Source organism: Pongo abelii, chromosome 4, assembly GCF_028885655.2.
Source record: "Pongo abelii isolate AG06213 chromosome 4, NHGRI_mPonAbe1-v2.0_pri, whole genome shotgun sequence".
NCBI classification, from domain to species: Eukaryota; Metazoa; Chordata; class Mammalia; order Primates; family Hominidae; genus Pongo; species Pongo abelii.
Window position 1 is genome coordinate 116825143 of NC_071989.2, and position 17296 is coordinate 116842438.

Consider the following 17296-nt stretch of genomic DNA (forward strand, 5'->3'; position numbering starts at 1 on the left):
GGAAATAATTCCTATAGTAAGATAAATTCTATATTTGATCAAGAAATGGGTTTGGACTCAAGGGTTCAGTTCCTATAACTGGGAGTTCAGCAGTAGTAGTAGTAGTAGTAAACCAGCAGGAAGGCTGAGTTAATGCTGAAACTACAAACCCCTGACCCCTGCTGTATAAATTAAACTGATATTTTAAATTTTGAATGTTAAAATTTATATACAAAGGAACACTCGTTTATGTTTAGTATAATGTAAAATGTAACATTCATTTGCAATATGAATTTAGCATCATTTTAATTTTCTAAAAATTAAATACACCTTAAAATAATACACCTTAAACATTCTAAAATAATACATCTTAAACATTCTAAAATAATAAACCTTAAACATTCTAAAAATAATACACCTTAAACATTAAATGTGCATTGCTGTGTGGTATGTTGAGGGAGCACATGTATATTGCATTTTATCTTAAATTGACTTGGACTAATTTGAACATTAGTTGATTCATTATTACTTATAATGTATGCTGAGGACAACCAAAATAATTTTAACCTATTGAGCTGAAGTTAATAACTTGGAGGTGTTTCTTTTTTTTCCTTCATTCCCTTAACAAACATTTAGATACAAATACCCTTCGATACAAAGAAGTACAAAAGGTAGTAAAAGGATTCCCCCAATCACTGTTACCATCACTAGTAAACACATACATATCCACAGCTGTTCATGGCCCATGTCAGTGCTTCTTATAGACGGGAAATCACCTCTACTAGATTTAATAAAAATGCAAATGCCTCTAAATATTCTGTCAGAATAAGTAAGAAGAGCTGACCAAGAAGAAAGAACCATGGGTGAAGGATTGTGGCTCCCACAAATCAGGTGAAGGTAATAGTTTGGGGCGAGCCAAAAATGAAAGGAATCCTAGGTGATTCTCAAATCAAAAGTTAAAAGGGACCAAGTTCGTCTAGGTAAGAAGAGAAGATTTGAGGAGTTAGGCTAGTCAAGTGCCTGTAGGCTGGTTAAGGAAGTCTGCTCTGAGTGAGGAGAAGGGAATGGAAAGTATCTGTAAATATCCAATGGGTTTTTAAAAAGAATAAGTAGAGCAGGAAGCAGAAAGTAGCCACAGAGAAATTCCTCCTACCCCAACCCCATGCCATTTTCTTTTTTTTTTTTTTTGAGACGGAGTCTCGCTCTGCCTCCCAGGTTGGGGTGCAGTGGCGCGATCTCGGCTCACTGCAAGCTCCTCCTCCCAGGTTCACGCCATTCTCCTGCCTCAGCCCGTGGAGTAGCTGGGACTACAGGCGCCCGCCATCACGCCCGGCTAATTTTTTGTATTTTTGGTAGAGATGGGGTTTCACCGTGTTAGCCAGGATGGTCTCGATCTCCTGACTTCGTGATCTGCCCGCCTTGGCCTCCCAAAGTGCTGGGATTACAGGTGTGAGCCACCGCGTCCAGCCATCCCATGCCATTTTCTGAAAGTAGTTAATCAGATTCTTTATCGGGACTGACTTTAATTTACACAGATTGAAAAAAACATCTACTCGTCCAGCCCCAACAAGCAGCCTCTCATTTTATTTTTTCCAACCTTTAAAAAAAAATTAAAACAAACGTAGAAATTAGAAGGATGGGATAGTGAATATACATACTGGATTCAACAAGTATTAACCTTCTGCCACATTGGCAGAATCATTTGAATGTATGTTTCAGGCATCATATACTCTTGATCGGTAAATGCTTTAGCTTGCATCTGCTGAGAATAAAGACATTCTTCTAAAAAGCCACAATGCAATTATCGTTTCTAATAAAATTAACAATAAATAATTCTCTATTATCATCTAATATCCGGTCCATATTCTAGTCTCCCCAGAATGTCTCTTATACAGGTTGGTGCAAAAGTAATTGCTATTTTCACCATTGAAAATAATGTCAAAAACCACAATTACTTTTGCACCAATCTAATAGTTTTTTTTTTTCTGTCCATCATTTCCTTCATTGTTGTTGCTTTGAACCGGATCTGATCAAAGTAAACATACCACATTTGATTGTCGTGTCTGTAGACTCTTAATCTTTTCATCTGAAACAGTCCTCCTACTTTCTACTCATGACTTTTTTTTTTCAGGAGTCCAGTTTTCTTGTAAAATTTCTCATATGCTGGATTGTCTGATTGCATTCTCATGACTACTGTTTAACCTGTCCCTGATCTATCCCCTATATTTCATGTAAATTTAAGGATAGTTCTAGAGGCTTGATTAGATTCAGGTCAAACATTTTTGACAGGACTGCTTCATAGATGATGATGTATACTTTATGTTGCATCCTACCGGGAGGCACATAAAGTTGGCTTGTCTTACTCTTAGTGCTCAGTCAAGTTTGATTACTTAAGTCAAGTAGTGACTGCCAGATCTCTCCATTGTGAAGGTACCTTTACCCCATGTAATTGGTAAGTAACTGCGGAGAGATACATTGGCATGTGTGAATAACCTATCCCCCAACAACCTTCTATCCAATGGCTTGGCATCCATTGATCATCCTTGCCAGTAGCAATATTACGTTAACAGCCCATCATTTGTAAAATGCCTAGCAGATGACTGGGAAGAGAAAGGAGGGTTGAGGGAAGAAACAGAGAACAGTGTAAAGAGGGAATAAAAAGCTGGAAATGGGAAAACAATTCCAAAAGCTTTGCTAATACCCTTCTCTTTTTACGTTTAACTCTTTCCAAAGTCATGAACTCTTTAAGGTAATGCTGGCTTGAAGCAGTGAGCAAAGAAAGCCTCTTGCTCAGGGCTGTCACTTTACTAAGTAGTGAACGCATTTCAGTTAGAAGTGTTTCTTGACATCAGCATAAAATAACAGGTACTTAAATGCAAAATACACAGATTTTACCTTCCTATTGCAGGTTAAATTCTGAATACCTTTAGTTGGTTAAACACATGGTTAGGTTTAGCCATAAAACAGTTTTGTGAATCCATAAAGCTTGTATCTGCACTAAATAGTATAAAGGAAATAATATATTTTTAAAAACTTTTAAATTGTATATATTAGGAAATAAATAATACTCTGAGATTTATCTCTTAGGAGACATCCAGAGGTTTGTTGGTGGTTCTGGCAAATAGGGGGAATTCAGGTACTGTTTGCCATGATGTGCCTTAACAACTCCCTTTGACTATCATCAATGCTGTTGTTGTTCATGGGAAATAATTCTAATGTGGGTTTTAGTCTGTTAATTAATTTTAAAAGTCATGAATAGTGAAGGTTTGTGTCAGGAGTAACAAAGTAGTATTTAAGCTGCTGAACCTGCAGTCTGTTTTGTATCATCAGGTAAGAGTGAGAGCCGAGTGGGAGGTCTTTCTGGACCAATGGTGTGCAAAATACTCAGCCTTCCTTTCTGTTTTTCCTATGTCTTATCAGTGAAGAAGTGATGGATGGTTGTGGGAATAAATTATGTTGTAAGTACCTGGGATTTGTAAGGATTAGTATTTTAGTATGTATTTATATAGATGCTGTTTAGGCCCTTTTTTGAAAATCAACTATTAAAATTATGAGATAACCTGAGAAATTTTACCCAGACAGGATATTTGATATTAAGGAAATCTTGTTATATTATAGCATTGTTAATGAAATTGTGATTTTTTTTGAGGTTCTCTTTATTTTTGAGTTAAATGCAGAAATATTCACAGCTGAAGTGATGTGATATCTGAGGTTTGCTTCAAAATTATCTAAAGAATAGGGAGTAGATAGATAGAAGTATAGATGAAACATGATTGATCATGAATTGATGATTGTTCAAACCAGTTGATAGGTACATGGAGATATTGAACAATTCTTTCTACTTTTGTATAGGTTTGAATTTTTCCACAAAAATTATATAAAAATAAAGAATGTCACCATAAGAAATGAAAGAAAACTAGACGTTGGCATAAGCAAGTATTTCATGACCAAAAACTCAAAAGCAAATACAATAAGAACAAAGATAAATAGCTGGGACCTAATTAAACTAAAGAGCTTTTGCGCAGCAAAAGGAACAGTAAGCAGAGTAAACAGAGTGGGAGGAAATCTTCACAATCTATACACCTAACAAAGGACTAAAATCCAGAATCTACAACGAATCAGAAAAAAACTAACAGTCTCATCAAAAAGTGGGCTAAGCACATGAATAGACATGAATAGACAATTCTCAAAAGAAGATATACAAATAGGTAACAAACCTATGAAAAAATGCTCAACATCACTAATTTTCAGGAAATGCAAATCAAAACCACAATGTGATACCTCCTTACTCCTGCAAGAATGGCCATAATACAAAAACAAAACAAAACAAAACAAAACAAAACAATAGATGTTGGCATGGATACGGAGATCAGGGAACACTTCTACACTGCTGGTGGGAATGTAAAATAGTACAGCCACTATGGAAAACAGAGAGGAGATTTCTTAAAGAACTAAAAGTAGAACTACCATTTGATCCAGCAGTCCCACTACTGGGTATCCACCCAGAGGAAAAGAAGTCATATGAAAAAGATACTTGCACATGCATGTTTATAGCAGCACAATTCACAATTGCAAAATCGTGGAACCAACCCAAATGTCCATTAGTAAACAAGTGGATAAAGAAACTGGTGTATATAAGAGTATATACAGAGTGCTCCTGCCTCACACTCTTCCCCTCAAATCCCCAAAGTCCACTGTATTATTCTTATGCCTTTGCATCCTCAGAGCTTAGCTCCCACACATCAGTGAGAACATAACTCAGGTTTTCGGTTCCTGAATTACTTCACTTAGAATAATAGTCTCTAGTCTCATCCAGGTCACTGCAAATGCTGTTAATTCATTCCTTTTTTATGGCTGAGTAGTATTCCATCATCTATCTCTCTATCTATGGAAAACAAAAAAAGAAATGAAAGAAAGGTCTCAGATGATCCTTATTGGGGCAACTATTTCAATATCAAATTATTCTGAATCTATTCCTTATCATTTTATATTTATATACTAATACATTTATGTATTAATTCCTTCATTTAATCACTCATTTAATAAGAATTTCTTTTGTTTGGTAAATGCCAGAGATATAAAAATGAAAAAGATGTGGACCCTACCTTCAAGCCATTGAAAGTTGAGTTTTGTTTTTTTTTTTCCTGAGATGGAGTCTCGCTCTGTCGCCAGGCTGGAGTGCAGTGGTGTGATCTTGGGTCACTGTAGCCTCCACCTCCCGGGTTCAAGTAATTCTCCTCCTCAGCCTCCTGAGTAGCTGGGACTATAGGTGTGCACCACCACACCCAGCTAATTTTTGTATTTTTAGTAGAGACGTGGTTTCACCATGTTGGCCAGGATGGTCTCTATCTCTTGACCTCGTAATCCACCCACCTCGGCCTCCCAAAGTGCTAGGATTACAGGTGTGAGCCACCATGCCTGGCTGAAAGTTGAAATTTTTATAAAATCAAATTTTTACCTAATTAAAAAAATTTTCAAGCCCGTAGAAAAGTTGAAATGATAACATAATGAACTCCTGCATACTTTTTACCTGGATTCAAAAATTGCCAAAACTTTGTCACGACTAGGCTTCTGCTGTCTCTGTTTCCCCTCTTTCTATGTATATATATATGTATGAACATATATATGTAAGAACATATATATATAGTTTTCTTTTGATGAAGCACTTGAAAGTGTATTGTAACATCATAACATTTCCTTTTAAATACCTAAGCATATATTTTCTAAGAACTGTATTTTCCAACACAACCCCAATTTAATATGCCCAAGAAATTAAACTTTGATACACTAATAAAATTAAATATATAATCTGTTTTCAAATTCATTACAAAAATGTCCTTTATAACCTTGTTTGTTTTGGATCCAGGGTCCAAATAAAGGATTATATATTGTGTTTAATTGCCATGTAGAAGAATTGCCCTTACCCTCTTTATTTTTTAACAGGTTCATTTTGATACAGTTAACATACAACAGACAGCACCTATTTAAAATATTTATTTTGATAAATTTTGACCTGTGTACACACCTGTGAAATTATTACTACAATCAAGATAATGAACATGTCTTTCACCCCTGAAAAATTCCTAGTACCTTTTTGTAATCCCTGTCTTCCACCTCTCTATGATCTTCCATCTTCTATCTCCAGGCAACTACTGAACTGCCTTCTGTCACTGTATAGTTTGGTTTTCATTTCTTAGAATATTTTAAAAAGGAACCATACAGTACACACTCTATTTTGTCTGCCTTAATTTGTTCAGAATAGTTATTTTGAAATCCATCCATGTTGTTGCATGTATCAGTAATTCACTTTTTAAAATTGCTCATTAGGACTCTATTGTATGGATCTACTACAGTTTGTTTATCCATTTTCCTGTTAATAGGCATTTGGGTTGTTTCCAGTATTGGGCCATTACAAATAAAATGATGTTTTTGGATTGTTCATTACTGGTGTATATATATATATAAATACAATTGATTTTTGAATATTAACTTTTATCCTGTGGACTTGCTGAACTTGTTTATTAATTCTAGTAGGCTTTTGTTTTGTTTTGTTTTTTTTACATGGTGTGTTGCTCTGTCGCCCAGGCTGGAGTACAGTGGCACCATCTTGGCTCACTGCAACCTCTGTCTCTCAGGTTCAGGCAATTCTCCTGGCTCAGCCTCCTGAGTAGCTGGGACTACAGGTGCCTGCCACCACTCCCAGCTTATTTTTTGTGTATATATATTTTTCCAGTAGAGATGGGGTTTCACCATGTTGGTCAGGCTGGTCTTGAACTCCTGACCTCAAGTGATATGCCTGCTTGGCCTCCCAAAGTGCTGGGGTTACGGGCATGAGCCACCGTGCCTGGCCTGTAGTTGGTTTTTAAAAATGAATTTCTTAGGATTTTATACTTATAGGATCATGTTATCTGTGTGTAAAGACAGTTTTACTTTTACCTTTTCAATCTAGGTGACTTTTTTTTCTCCTTCTTTTTCTTTTTCTTGCCTAATTGCCCTGGCCAGATCCTCCTATATAATATTGAATAGAAGTGAGAGGAGCAAACAATGTTGGCTTGCCTTGTTCCTGAACTTAGGTGTAAAGCATTTATTTAGTCTTTCACCTTCAAGTATGATGTTTGCTGTAGTTTTTTAAAGACTTAAAAAAAATCATACTGAAGTAATTTGTCTCTATTCCTGTGTTAGAATGGATGTTGGATCTTGTCAAATGCTCTTTCTGCATCTATTGAGATAAATAGATACATATTTTGTTTGTTAATATGGTTATTTTGATTGATTTTCACATTTCAAATATTACACCAACCTTGCATAAAATCTCACTAGTTATGACTAAGGATACAATTTTCTTAGTCATGATGTATTACTACTTTTTAAATTGTTGGATGTGATTTGCTAAGTTTTTGTTTATAATTTATCACCTATGTCTATGTTTCTTGTAATGTCTTTGTCTCATTTTCATATGAGGATAATGCTGGCCTCAGACTGATTACCTTCTCACCAATTTTCTAGGAAGATTTGTGTTGAGTTAGTAATATTTCTTTCTTAAATATTGGTAGAATTCACTTGTGAAACCATCTGGATCTGCTTGTTTTTATTTTTCCTTTTTGGTTAAGCTTTTAAAGTATAAATTCACTTTCTGTAATCAATATAGGCTATTTTAGCCAAGTATGGTGGCATGTGTTGGTTGTCCCAGCTACTTGGGAGGCTGAGAAGGGGGAGGATCGCTTGAGCCTAGGAGTTGGAAGTTATATGCCATTGCACTCCAGACTGGGCGACAAAGTGAGACCTTGTCTCTGACAAAAAAAAAAAAAAAAACCAAAAAATGAGGCTACTTAGTTTGTTTCTTTTTATTTTAGGTTTGGTAGGTTGTCTTTTCAGGAATTTGTCCATTTCATATAAGAATGTGTTCATAGTAATTTGTTCATAATAGTCCTTTATTCACCTTTTTATTTATTTATTTTTTATTTATTTTTTTTGAGACAGTCTCGCTCTGTCGCCCAGGCTAGAGTGCAGTGGTGCGATCTCGGCCCACTGCAAGCTCCGCCTCCCGAGTTCACGCCGTTCACCTGCCTCAGCCTCCCAAGTAGCTGAGAATACAGGCACCTGCCACCACGCCCGGCTAATTTTTTTGTATTTTTAGTAGAGACGAGGTTTCACCATGTTAGCCATGATGGTCTCGATCTCCTGACTTTGTGATCGGCCCACCTCGGCCTCCCCACCTTTTTATATTTATAGTATGTGTAGTGACATTTCCTTTATTAGTACTTTTTCTCTTGTTTCCTGATCATTTTGACTAGAGGTTTATCAGTTTTATTAATCTTCTCAAAGACCAGCTTTTGGTCTTTTTTCTTCTGTTTTGGTGATTTCTTTTATTTATTTATTTATTTATTTATTTATTATTACTATACTTTAGGTATATCTCCCAATGCTATCCCTCCCCCCACCCCACAACAGTCCCCAGAGTGTGATGTTCCTGTTCCTGTGTCCATGTGTTCTCATTGTTCATTTCCCACCTATGAGTGAGAATATGCGGTGTTTGGTTTTTTGTTCTTGGAATAGTTTACTGAGAATGATGATTTCCAGTTTCATCCATGTCCTTACAAAGGACATGAACTCATCATTTTTTATGGCTGCATAGTATTCCATGGTGTATATGTGCACATTTTCTTAATCCAGTCTATCACTGATGGACATTTGGGTTGGTTCCAAGTCTTTGCTATTGTGAATAATGCCACAATAAACATACGTGTGCATGTGTCTTTATAGCAGCATGATTTACAGTCCTTTGGGTATATACCCAGTAATGGGATGGCTGGGTCAAATGGTATTTCTAGTTCTAGATCCCTGAGGAATCAATCGCCACACTGACTTCCACAATGGTTGAACTAGTTTACAGTCCCACCAACAGTGTAAAAGTGTTCCTATTTCTCCACATCCTCTCCAGCACCTGTTGTTTCCTGACTTTTTAATGATTGCCATTCTGACTGGTGTGAGATGGTATCTCATTGTGGTTTTTTTGATTTGCATTTCTTTGATGGCCAGTGATGGTGAGCATTTTTTCATGTGTGTGTTGGCTGCATAAATGTCTTCTTTTGAGAAGTGTCTGTTCATGTCCTTCGCCCACTTTTTGATGGGGTTGTTTGTTTTTTTCTTGTAAATTTGTTTGAGTTCATTGTAGATTCTGGATATTAGCCCTTTGTCAGATGAGTAAGTTGCAAAAATTTTCTCCCATTTTGTAGGTTGCCTCTTCACTCTGACGGTAGTTTCTTTTGCTGTGCAGAAGCTCTTGAGTTTAATTAGATCCCATTTGTCAATTTTGGCTTTTGTTGCCATTGCTTTTGGTATTTTAGACATGAAGTCCTTGCCCATGCCTATGTCCTGAATGGTAATGCCTAGGTTTTCTTCTAGAGTTTTTATGGTTTTAGGTCTAACATTTAAGTCTTTAATCCATCTTGAATTGATTTTTGTATAAGGTATAAGGAAGGGATCCAGTTTCAGCTTTCTACATATGGCTAGCCAGTTTTCCCAGCACCATTTATTCAATAGGGAATCCTTTCCCCATTGCTTGTTTTTGTCAGGTTTGTCAAAGATCAGATAGTTGTAGATATGCGGCGTTATTTCTGAGGGCTCTGTTCTGTTCCATTGATCTATATCTCTGTTTTGGTACCAGTACCATGCTGTTTTGGTTCCTGTAGCCTTGTAGTATAGTTTGAAGTCAGGTAGCGTGATGCCTCCAGCTTTGTTCTTTTGGCTTAGGATTGACTTGGTGATGCGGGCTCTTTTTTGGTTCCATATGAACTTTAAAGTAGTTTTTTCCAATTCTGTGAAGAAAGTCATTGGTAGCTTGATGGGGATGGCATTGAATCTATAAATTACCTTGGGCAGTATGGCCATTTTCACGATATTGATTCTTCCTACCCATGAGCATGGAATGTTCTTCCATTTGTTTGTATCCTCTTTTATTTCCTTGAGCAGTGGTTTGTAGTTCTCCTTGAAGAGGTCCTTCACATCCCTTGTAAGTTGGATTCCTAGGTATTTTATTCTCTTTGAAGCAATTGTGAATGGGAGTTCACTCATGATTTGGCTCTCTGTTTGTCTGTTATTGGTGTATAAGAATGCTTGTGATATTTGTACATTGATTTTGTATCCTGAGACTTTGCTGAAGTTGCTTATCAGCTTAAGGAGATTTCGGGCTGAGACAATGGGGTTTTCTGGATATACCATCATGTCATCTGCAAACAGGGACAATTTGACTTCCTCTTTTCCTAATTGAATACCCATTATTTCCTTCTCCTGCCTAATTGGCCTGGCCAGAACTTCCAACACTGTGTTGAATAGGAGTGGTGAGAGAGGGCATCCCTGTCTTGTGCCAGTTTTCAAAGGGAATGTTTCCAGTTTTTGCCCATTCAGTATAAGCAAATGGAAAGCAAAAAAAGGCAGGGGTTGCAATCCTAGTCTCTGATAAAATAGACCTTAAACCAACAAAGATCAAAAGAGACAACGAAGGCCATTACATAATGGTAAAAGGATCAATTCAACAAGAAGAGCTAACTATCCTAAATATATATGCACCCAATAGAGGAGCACCCAGATTCATAAAGCAAGTCCTGAGTGACCTACACAGAGACTTAGACTCCCACACATTAATAATGGGAGACTTTAACACCCCACTGTCAACATTAGACAGATCAAGGGGACAGAAAGTCAACAAGGATACCCAGGAATTGAACTCAGCTCTGCATCAAGTGGACCTAATAGACATCTACAGAACTCTCCACCCCAAATCAACAGAATATACATTTTTTTTCAGCAGCACACTACACCTATTCCAAAATTGACCACATACTTGGAAGTAAAGCTCTCCTCAGCAAATGTAAAAGAACAGAAATTATAACAAACTATCTCTCAGATCACAGTGCAATCAAGCTAGAACTCAGGATTAAGAATCTCACTCAAAACCGCTCAACTACATGGAAACTGAACAACCTGCTCCTGAATGACTACTGGGTACATAACGAAATGAAGGCAGAAATAAAGATGTTCTTTGAAACCAACGAGAACCAAGACACAACATACCAGAATCTCTGGGATGCATTCAAAGCAGTGTGTAGAGGCAAATTTATAGCACTAAATGCCCACAAGAGAAAGCAGGAAAGATCCAAAATTGACACCCTAACATCACAATTAAAAGAACTAGAAAAGCAAGAGCAAACACATTCAAAAGCCTAGCAGAAGGCAAGAAATAACTAAAATCAGAGCAGAACTGAAGGAAATAGAGACACAAAAAACCCTTCAAAAAATTAATGAATCCAGGAGCTGGTTTTTTGAAAGGATCAACAAAATTGATAGACCGCTAGCAAGACTAATAAAGAAAAAAAGAGAGAAGAATCAAATAGATGCAATAAAAAATGATAAAGGGGATATCACCACCTATCCCACAGAAATACAAACTACCATCAGAGAATATTATTGCAAACACCTCTATGCAAATAAACTAGAAAATCTAGAATAAATGGGTAAATTCCTTGACACATACACTCTCCCAAGACTAAACCAGGAAGAAGTTGAATCTCTGAATAGACCAATAACAGGATCTGAAATTGTGGCAATAATCAATAGCTTACCAACCAAAAAGAGTCCAGGACCAGATGGATTCACAGCCGAATTCTACCAGAGGTACAAGGAGGAGCTGGTACCATTCCTTCTGAAACTATTCCAATCAATAGAAAAAGAGGGAATCCTCCCTAACTCGTTTTATGAGGCCAGCATCATCCTGATACCAAAGCCGGGCAGAGACACAACCAAAAAAGAGAATTTTAGACCAATATCCTTGATGAACATTGATGCAAAAATCCTCAATAAAATACTGGCAAACCGAATCCAGCAGCACATCAAAAAGCTTATCCACCATGATCAAGTGGGCTTCATCCCTGGGATGCAAGGCTGGTTCAATATACGCAAATCAATAAACGTAATCCAGCATATAAACAGAACCAAAGACAAAAACCACATGATTATCTCAATAGATGCAGAAAAGGCCTTTGACAAAATTCAATAACCCTTCATGCTAAAAACTCTCAAGAAATTAGGTATTGATCGCATGTGTCTCAAAATAATAAGAGCTATCTATGACAAACCCACAGCCAATATCATACTGTTTTTGTGATTTCTACTTTAACAGTTTCTGCTCTGATCCTTCTTTTTTCCTTCCTTCTGCTTGCGTTAGGCTTAGTTTGCACTTTTTCTGTTTTTCTTAATGTGGAAGCTGAGGTCATTGATTTGAGAACCATCTTTTCAAATGCAAGCATTTGGCACTCTAAAATTCCTTAAATACTGTTTTTTTTGCAGTATGCCCTCAATTTTATATATTATGTTTTCATTTTTATTCCTGTCAAAATGCTTTCTAATTTTCTTTTTGATTATGTTTTTTTTTTTTTTGGTGTGTTTTTCTTTGATTCATAGGTTATTTAGAAGAATGTTGTCTAGTTTCCTAATGTTTTATCATTTTCCTAGAGTTTTTTAATTTTTTAAAATTTAATTTCATTGTGGTCTGAGAATGTTTTTATGACTTTATTTCTTTTACATTTATGTAATAGTTTATTATGGCCAGTAAATGTCAGTTTTGGTAAATGCTTTATGTGCACTTGATAAGAATGTGTATTATGCTATTGTTCTTTGGAGTGATCTACATTGTCAACTTGGTCCAGATGTTTAATAGTATTATTCAAATTTATTATGTTCTTACCAACTTTTTGGCTACCTGTTGTATCAGTTATTGCCGGAAGGATATTGAAATCTCCAACTATAATTGTGGATTTGTCTATTTCTTCTTGTAGGTCTATCAGTTTTTACTTTATGTGTTTTGAAACTATTATTGGTATGTAAGCATTTATGAGTATTATATTCTTTTGATGACCTGACTACTTTATTATTATGAAATGACCTTTATTATGCCTGGTAATAGTATTGTTTGCTCTGTTATTCATTCTGTTTGATATTAATGTAGCCATTCTAGCTTTGTTTTGATTAGTGTTTATATATTTTTTCTTTTTCCTTTTTTACTTTATATTTTATTTTTTTACAACAGGGTCTCACTCTGTTGCTCAGGTTGGAGTGCAGTGGTGGTGGGATCATAGCTCGCTGCAGCCTCGAACTCCTGGGCTCAAATAATCCTCCTGTCTCAGCCAACTGTGTAGCTGGGAATACAAGCATGTGCTGCCATGCCCAGCTAACTTTTTATAGAGATGGGATTTCGCCATGTTCCCTAGGCTAGTCTCAAACCCCTGAGCTCGAGTTATCTGCCTCCCTGGGCCTCCCAAAGTGTTGAGAGTACAGGTGTGAGCCACCACGTCTGACCTATCTATATTCTTTTTTCATACTTTAACCAGTTTCAGTCTTTATTTCTGAAATGCATCTCTTGTAAACAGCATATAGTTATCTCTTGTTTCTTGATAATCCCTACCTTTTAATTAGTGGCATTTAGACCAATATTTAAATGTAACTTTTTATAACGTTAGGTTTAATCTCTCATTTTGCAGTTTATTTTCTTTTTGTTCCACGTATTCTGTATTTCACTTTGCCTTTATTCTACCTTTCTCTGGATTAATTGAACATTTTTCTGAAGATTCTTATCTCTTCTGCTGATTTGTTAGCTCTAATGTTTTATTTTATTTTGTATGTAATTTACTATAATATACCTTTAACTGGTATTATGCCACTTTGTATATATACTATGTATATAGTATGGGAATCTTACAGTAGGATAGTTCTGTTTCTCCCTTTCCTGTCTTTGTGCTATTATTGTGATATATTTTATATATTTTACTTTTGCTTATGTTACAAACTACACACTACATTGTTTTTGTTTTGTTTAAATAGTAAATTATCTTCAATAATAAAATATTTCATATATTTATCCAAGTACTTATCTTTTCCAGCATTCTTTATTTATTTATCTATGCCTCTATTTCTATTTGGTATCATTTTACTTTTGCCTGAATGGCTTACTTTTAACATTTCGTGTAATGTTGGTCTGCAAGTAATGAATTCTTTATGTATGTCTGAAAAAATATTTATTTCACTTTCAGTTTTAAAATATATTTTTTTGGGGTATAGAATTTTTTTTTTAAACAGATTTTTACCCCTTTATGTTTTTAAATATGTTTCTCCAGTGCCTTGTCATGGAGAAATCTGCTCTAATCCTTATCTTGGTTGCTCTGAACATTTCATTTTCCTTTGGTAGCTTTTAAGATTTTCCTTTTATCATTGGTTTTAAGCAATTTGATCATGATTTACTTTGTTGTAAGTTTTTATTAAAGTTTTCATTTATGTTTGTGTTTTTTGAGCTTCTTGTATTTGAGTTTTTAGTTTTCATCAAATTTGGAAAACTTTCAGCCATTATTTCGTCACATATATTTTCTGTCTCCCCTTCTCTTTTTGCTTTCTTTCAGAGACTCCAGTTACACATATATTAGGCTGCTTGTAGTTCTCTTACAGACTCCTAATGCTCTGATAATTTTTTCCCCTTGTCTTTTTTTTCTGTTTCATTTTGGTTAGTTTCTATGACTATATCTAACAGTTTAGTAATCTTTTCTTCTGCAATGCCTAATTGCCTTTAATCCCATCTGGTGGTGGGTTTTTTTTGTTTTTTTTTTGTCGTTGTTGTTGTTGTTTTGTTTTGTTGTTGTTGTTGTTATCTCAGGCAGTATAGGTTTTGCCTCCTCAAGTATGATTTGGGTCTTTTCTTAAACCTTTTATATATCTACTTAACTTTTTGAACATACTGAATACCACTGTAATAACTGTTTTGAAATCCTTGTTACCCAGTTCTAACATCTGTGTCAGTCACTTTCAGTTGATTGATTTGTTCCCTCATTTTGGTTAGATATTTTTGCTCTTTGAATGCCTGATAACTTTTGATGAGACGCCATACATTGTGAATTTTAAACTCGTTAGACTGGGTCTCATTAACAATTTTAATAAAGCTATAAGACTTCTAGTCCAAGGAGAAAATGTAGAACATTGCCTTGATTCATGATAGAGAGAAGAATAATAACATTTTGTTTGTGAAATGATGGAAGTTTAAAAATCATATTATTAGGGCCAGGTGCAGTGGCTCACGCCTGTAATCCCAGCACTTTGGGAGGCCGAGGCGGGTGGATCACGAGGTCAAGAGATCAAGACCAGCCTGGCCAACATGGTGAAACTCCATCTCTACTAAAAAATACAAAAAAAATTAGTTGGGCATGGTGGTGCGCGCCTGTAGTCCTAGCTACTTGGGAGGCTGAGGAAGGAGAATTGCTTGAACCTGGGAGGCGGAGGTTGCAGTGAGCCTAGATCGTGCCACTGTGCCACTGTACTCTAGCCTGGTGACAGAGCAAGACTCCGTCTCAAAAAAAAAAAAAAAAAATCATATTATTAGTGCCTTTTTTGAGCTTGTTTTTCCTCTTGAAATTTATAATGATCCTCTGCTGTTTTTCTATATGATATCTATAATATACTTTTCCATGTGTTTGTTTTGTTTCATAAATTAATCTGAGGATTCCAGTTAAGGTGTTTCTGATTTTTCTTCTGCATAAGTTAAATAATTGAAGTTTTTGTATACTATACTTAGATAATCCTTTTGTAGTGCTTGATTTTTCAAGGGATTCCGTAAGTTTCGGTTTATCACTGTACACCTTTAAGTAATTTGTCTTTGTGTTTGATTTGTCTTTTGATCTCATGTGAAGTGAGAAAAATTTTTATATAAAACTTGATGGAAAATGTTTTATCTCTTTTTTTAAGTTGGAATACTATTTGTTTTTCTATTAGAAAACATTAAACTTTTAAGATTTACTTTTTATTTTTTTTTCTTGTCAAGGGATTTCTGAAGAAATGCTGCAAAGAATATCTGTATATGCTATTTGTTACAGTAATTTTGTTTATTTAGGGCAGATCATAATTGATTTTGCTACACTGTTATTTTACATTATTCACAAAAATTAATAATGGTCACTTACAATGTTAGATAGTTTCTCTGGAAATTTCTCATAGACAAACAGTTTTTAAGTACATGATTGGGAGAATAAAGAAATAGTTGAAACCAAATCTGTCTGATTTCAGTGTCCATGGCCTTTGTTGGTTTTGCTTCTTCCTATGAAGAACATGAATTAAATTAAACTCTATTAATGATAATGAAAGACCAAAACACATTAACCTAAGTTTTAGAGTCTTAGTGGAGTTTATCATCCTTCCTAATTTCTTCTGAGAGTTATATGAGTTTATTTATTCCCATATATTTTGGGCTCACCATTTCCTCAACTTGTTCATGTTTGTAGATAATATACATCATTGTATTAATCTGTTTTCATGCTGCTGATAAAGACTGGGCAATTTACAAAAGAAAGAGGTTTAATGGACTTACATTTCCATATGACTGGGGAGGCCTCACAATTATGGCAGAAGGCAAGGAGGAGCAAGTCATGTCTTACATGGATGGCAGCAGGCAAAGAGAGAGATTGGGCAGGGAAACTCTGCCTTATAAAGCCATGAGTCTCATGAGACTTATTCACGTGAGATTTATTCACTATCATGAGAACACCATGGGAAAGACCTGCCGCCATGATTCAGTTACCTTCCACTGGGTCCCTCCCACAACATGTGGAAATTCAACATGAGATTTGGGTGGGGACACAGCCAAACCGTATCAGTCATCTTCACCTATATATATACATGCAGGTTCTTATGCAGATGCCATGTAGTACTTTGTTCAAAGTAAAAAATAAAATAAAATAAAATTAAGAGTAAATATAATGCATGCCAATTTTATAATATGTAATCAAAACCATATTGAATTGTATTGTATTGAATTTAATAATTTCAAATGTGATTTTGCTTTGAAATTTTATAGTTTACTTAAAGATATTTTGAAGTATCAGAAAAGATGTTAAAAATAACTACCTTCTAATTATATATTCAGATATAGCCTACTTAATTGATTCTGTATGTCTAGAATTATGCTAGGGTTTTATGTTTACCAGCCTCAAAATACCTATCATAGTATTTATAAGGCTTTCTCTTACATGAGTAGGAGTCTGAATGCTTCTGCTTTATCATACATCATGTTCAGGAGAAAGAAAGAAAACAGGATAGCTACTCCACATTACACATGCCCATGTCAGTCAGTCTAGAGGCACTTGAAAGGAGTTCTCTTCACCCTCTTTTATCATACAAGTGGGGAAACAAACTATCTTCCTAATTATCCTTTCTCTATGATAAATAAAAGAATGCTAAGGGATTGGTAAACCCTCTGATAATTTATAAGCCGTCATTCATCCTAAGC

At 35.5% G+C, this 17296-nt stretch overlaps 1 protein-coding gene across 28 annotated transcripts in view; it reads left to right on the forward strand.

The window, feature by feature from the left end:
• Positions 1–17296, forward strand: part of FER (FER tyrosine kinase) — a 450919-nt gene that overhangs the window by 85560 nt on the left and 348063 nt on the right. For 2 of the 28 annotated variants that reach the window (XM_054556501.2, XM_063724225.1), the window contains one exon: positions 3832–15396. The exons of the other annotated variants lie outside the window; for them this stretch is intronic. In XM_054556501.2, coding sequence (XP_054412476.1) covers positions 3832–3860 — 29 coding nt within the window. In that variant the 3' untranslated portion in view covers positions 3861–15396. Of the gene's footprint in view, positions 1–3831; positions 15397–17296 lie in introns of those variants that run through there. 28 annotated transcript variants of the gene reach the window in all.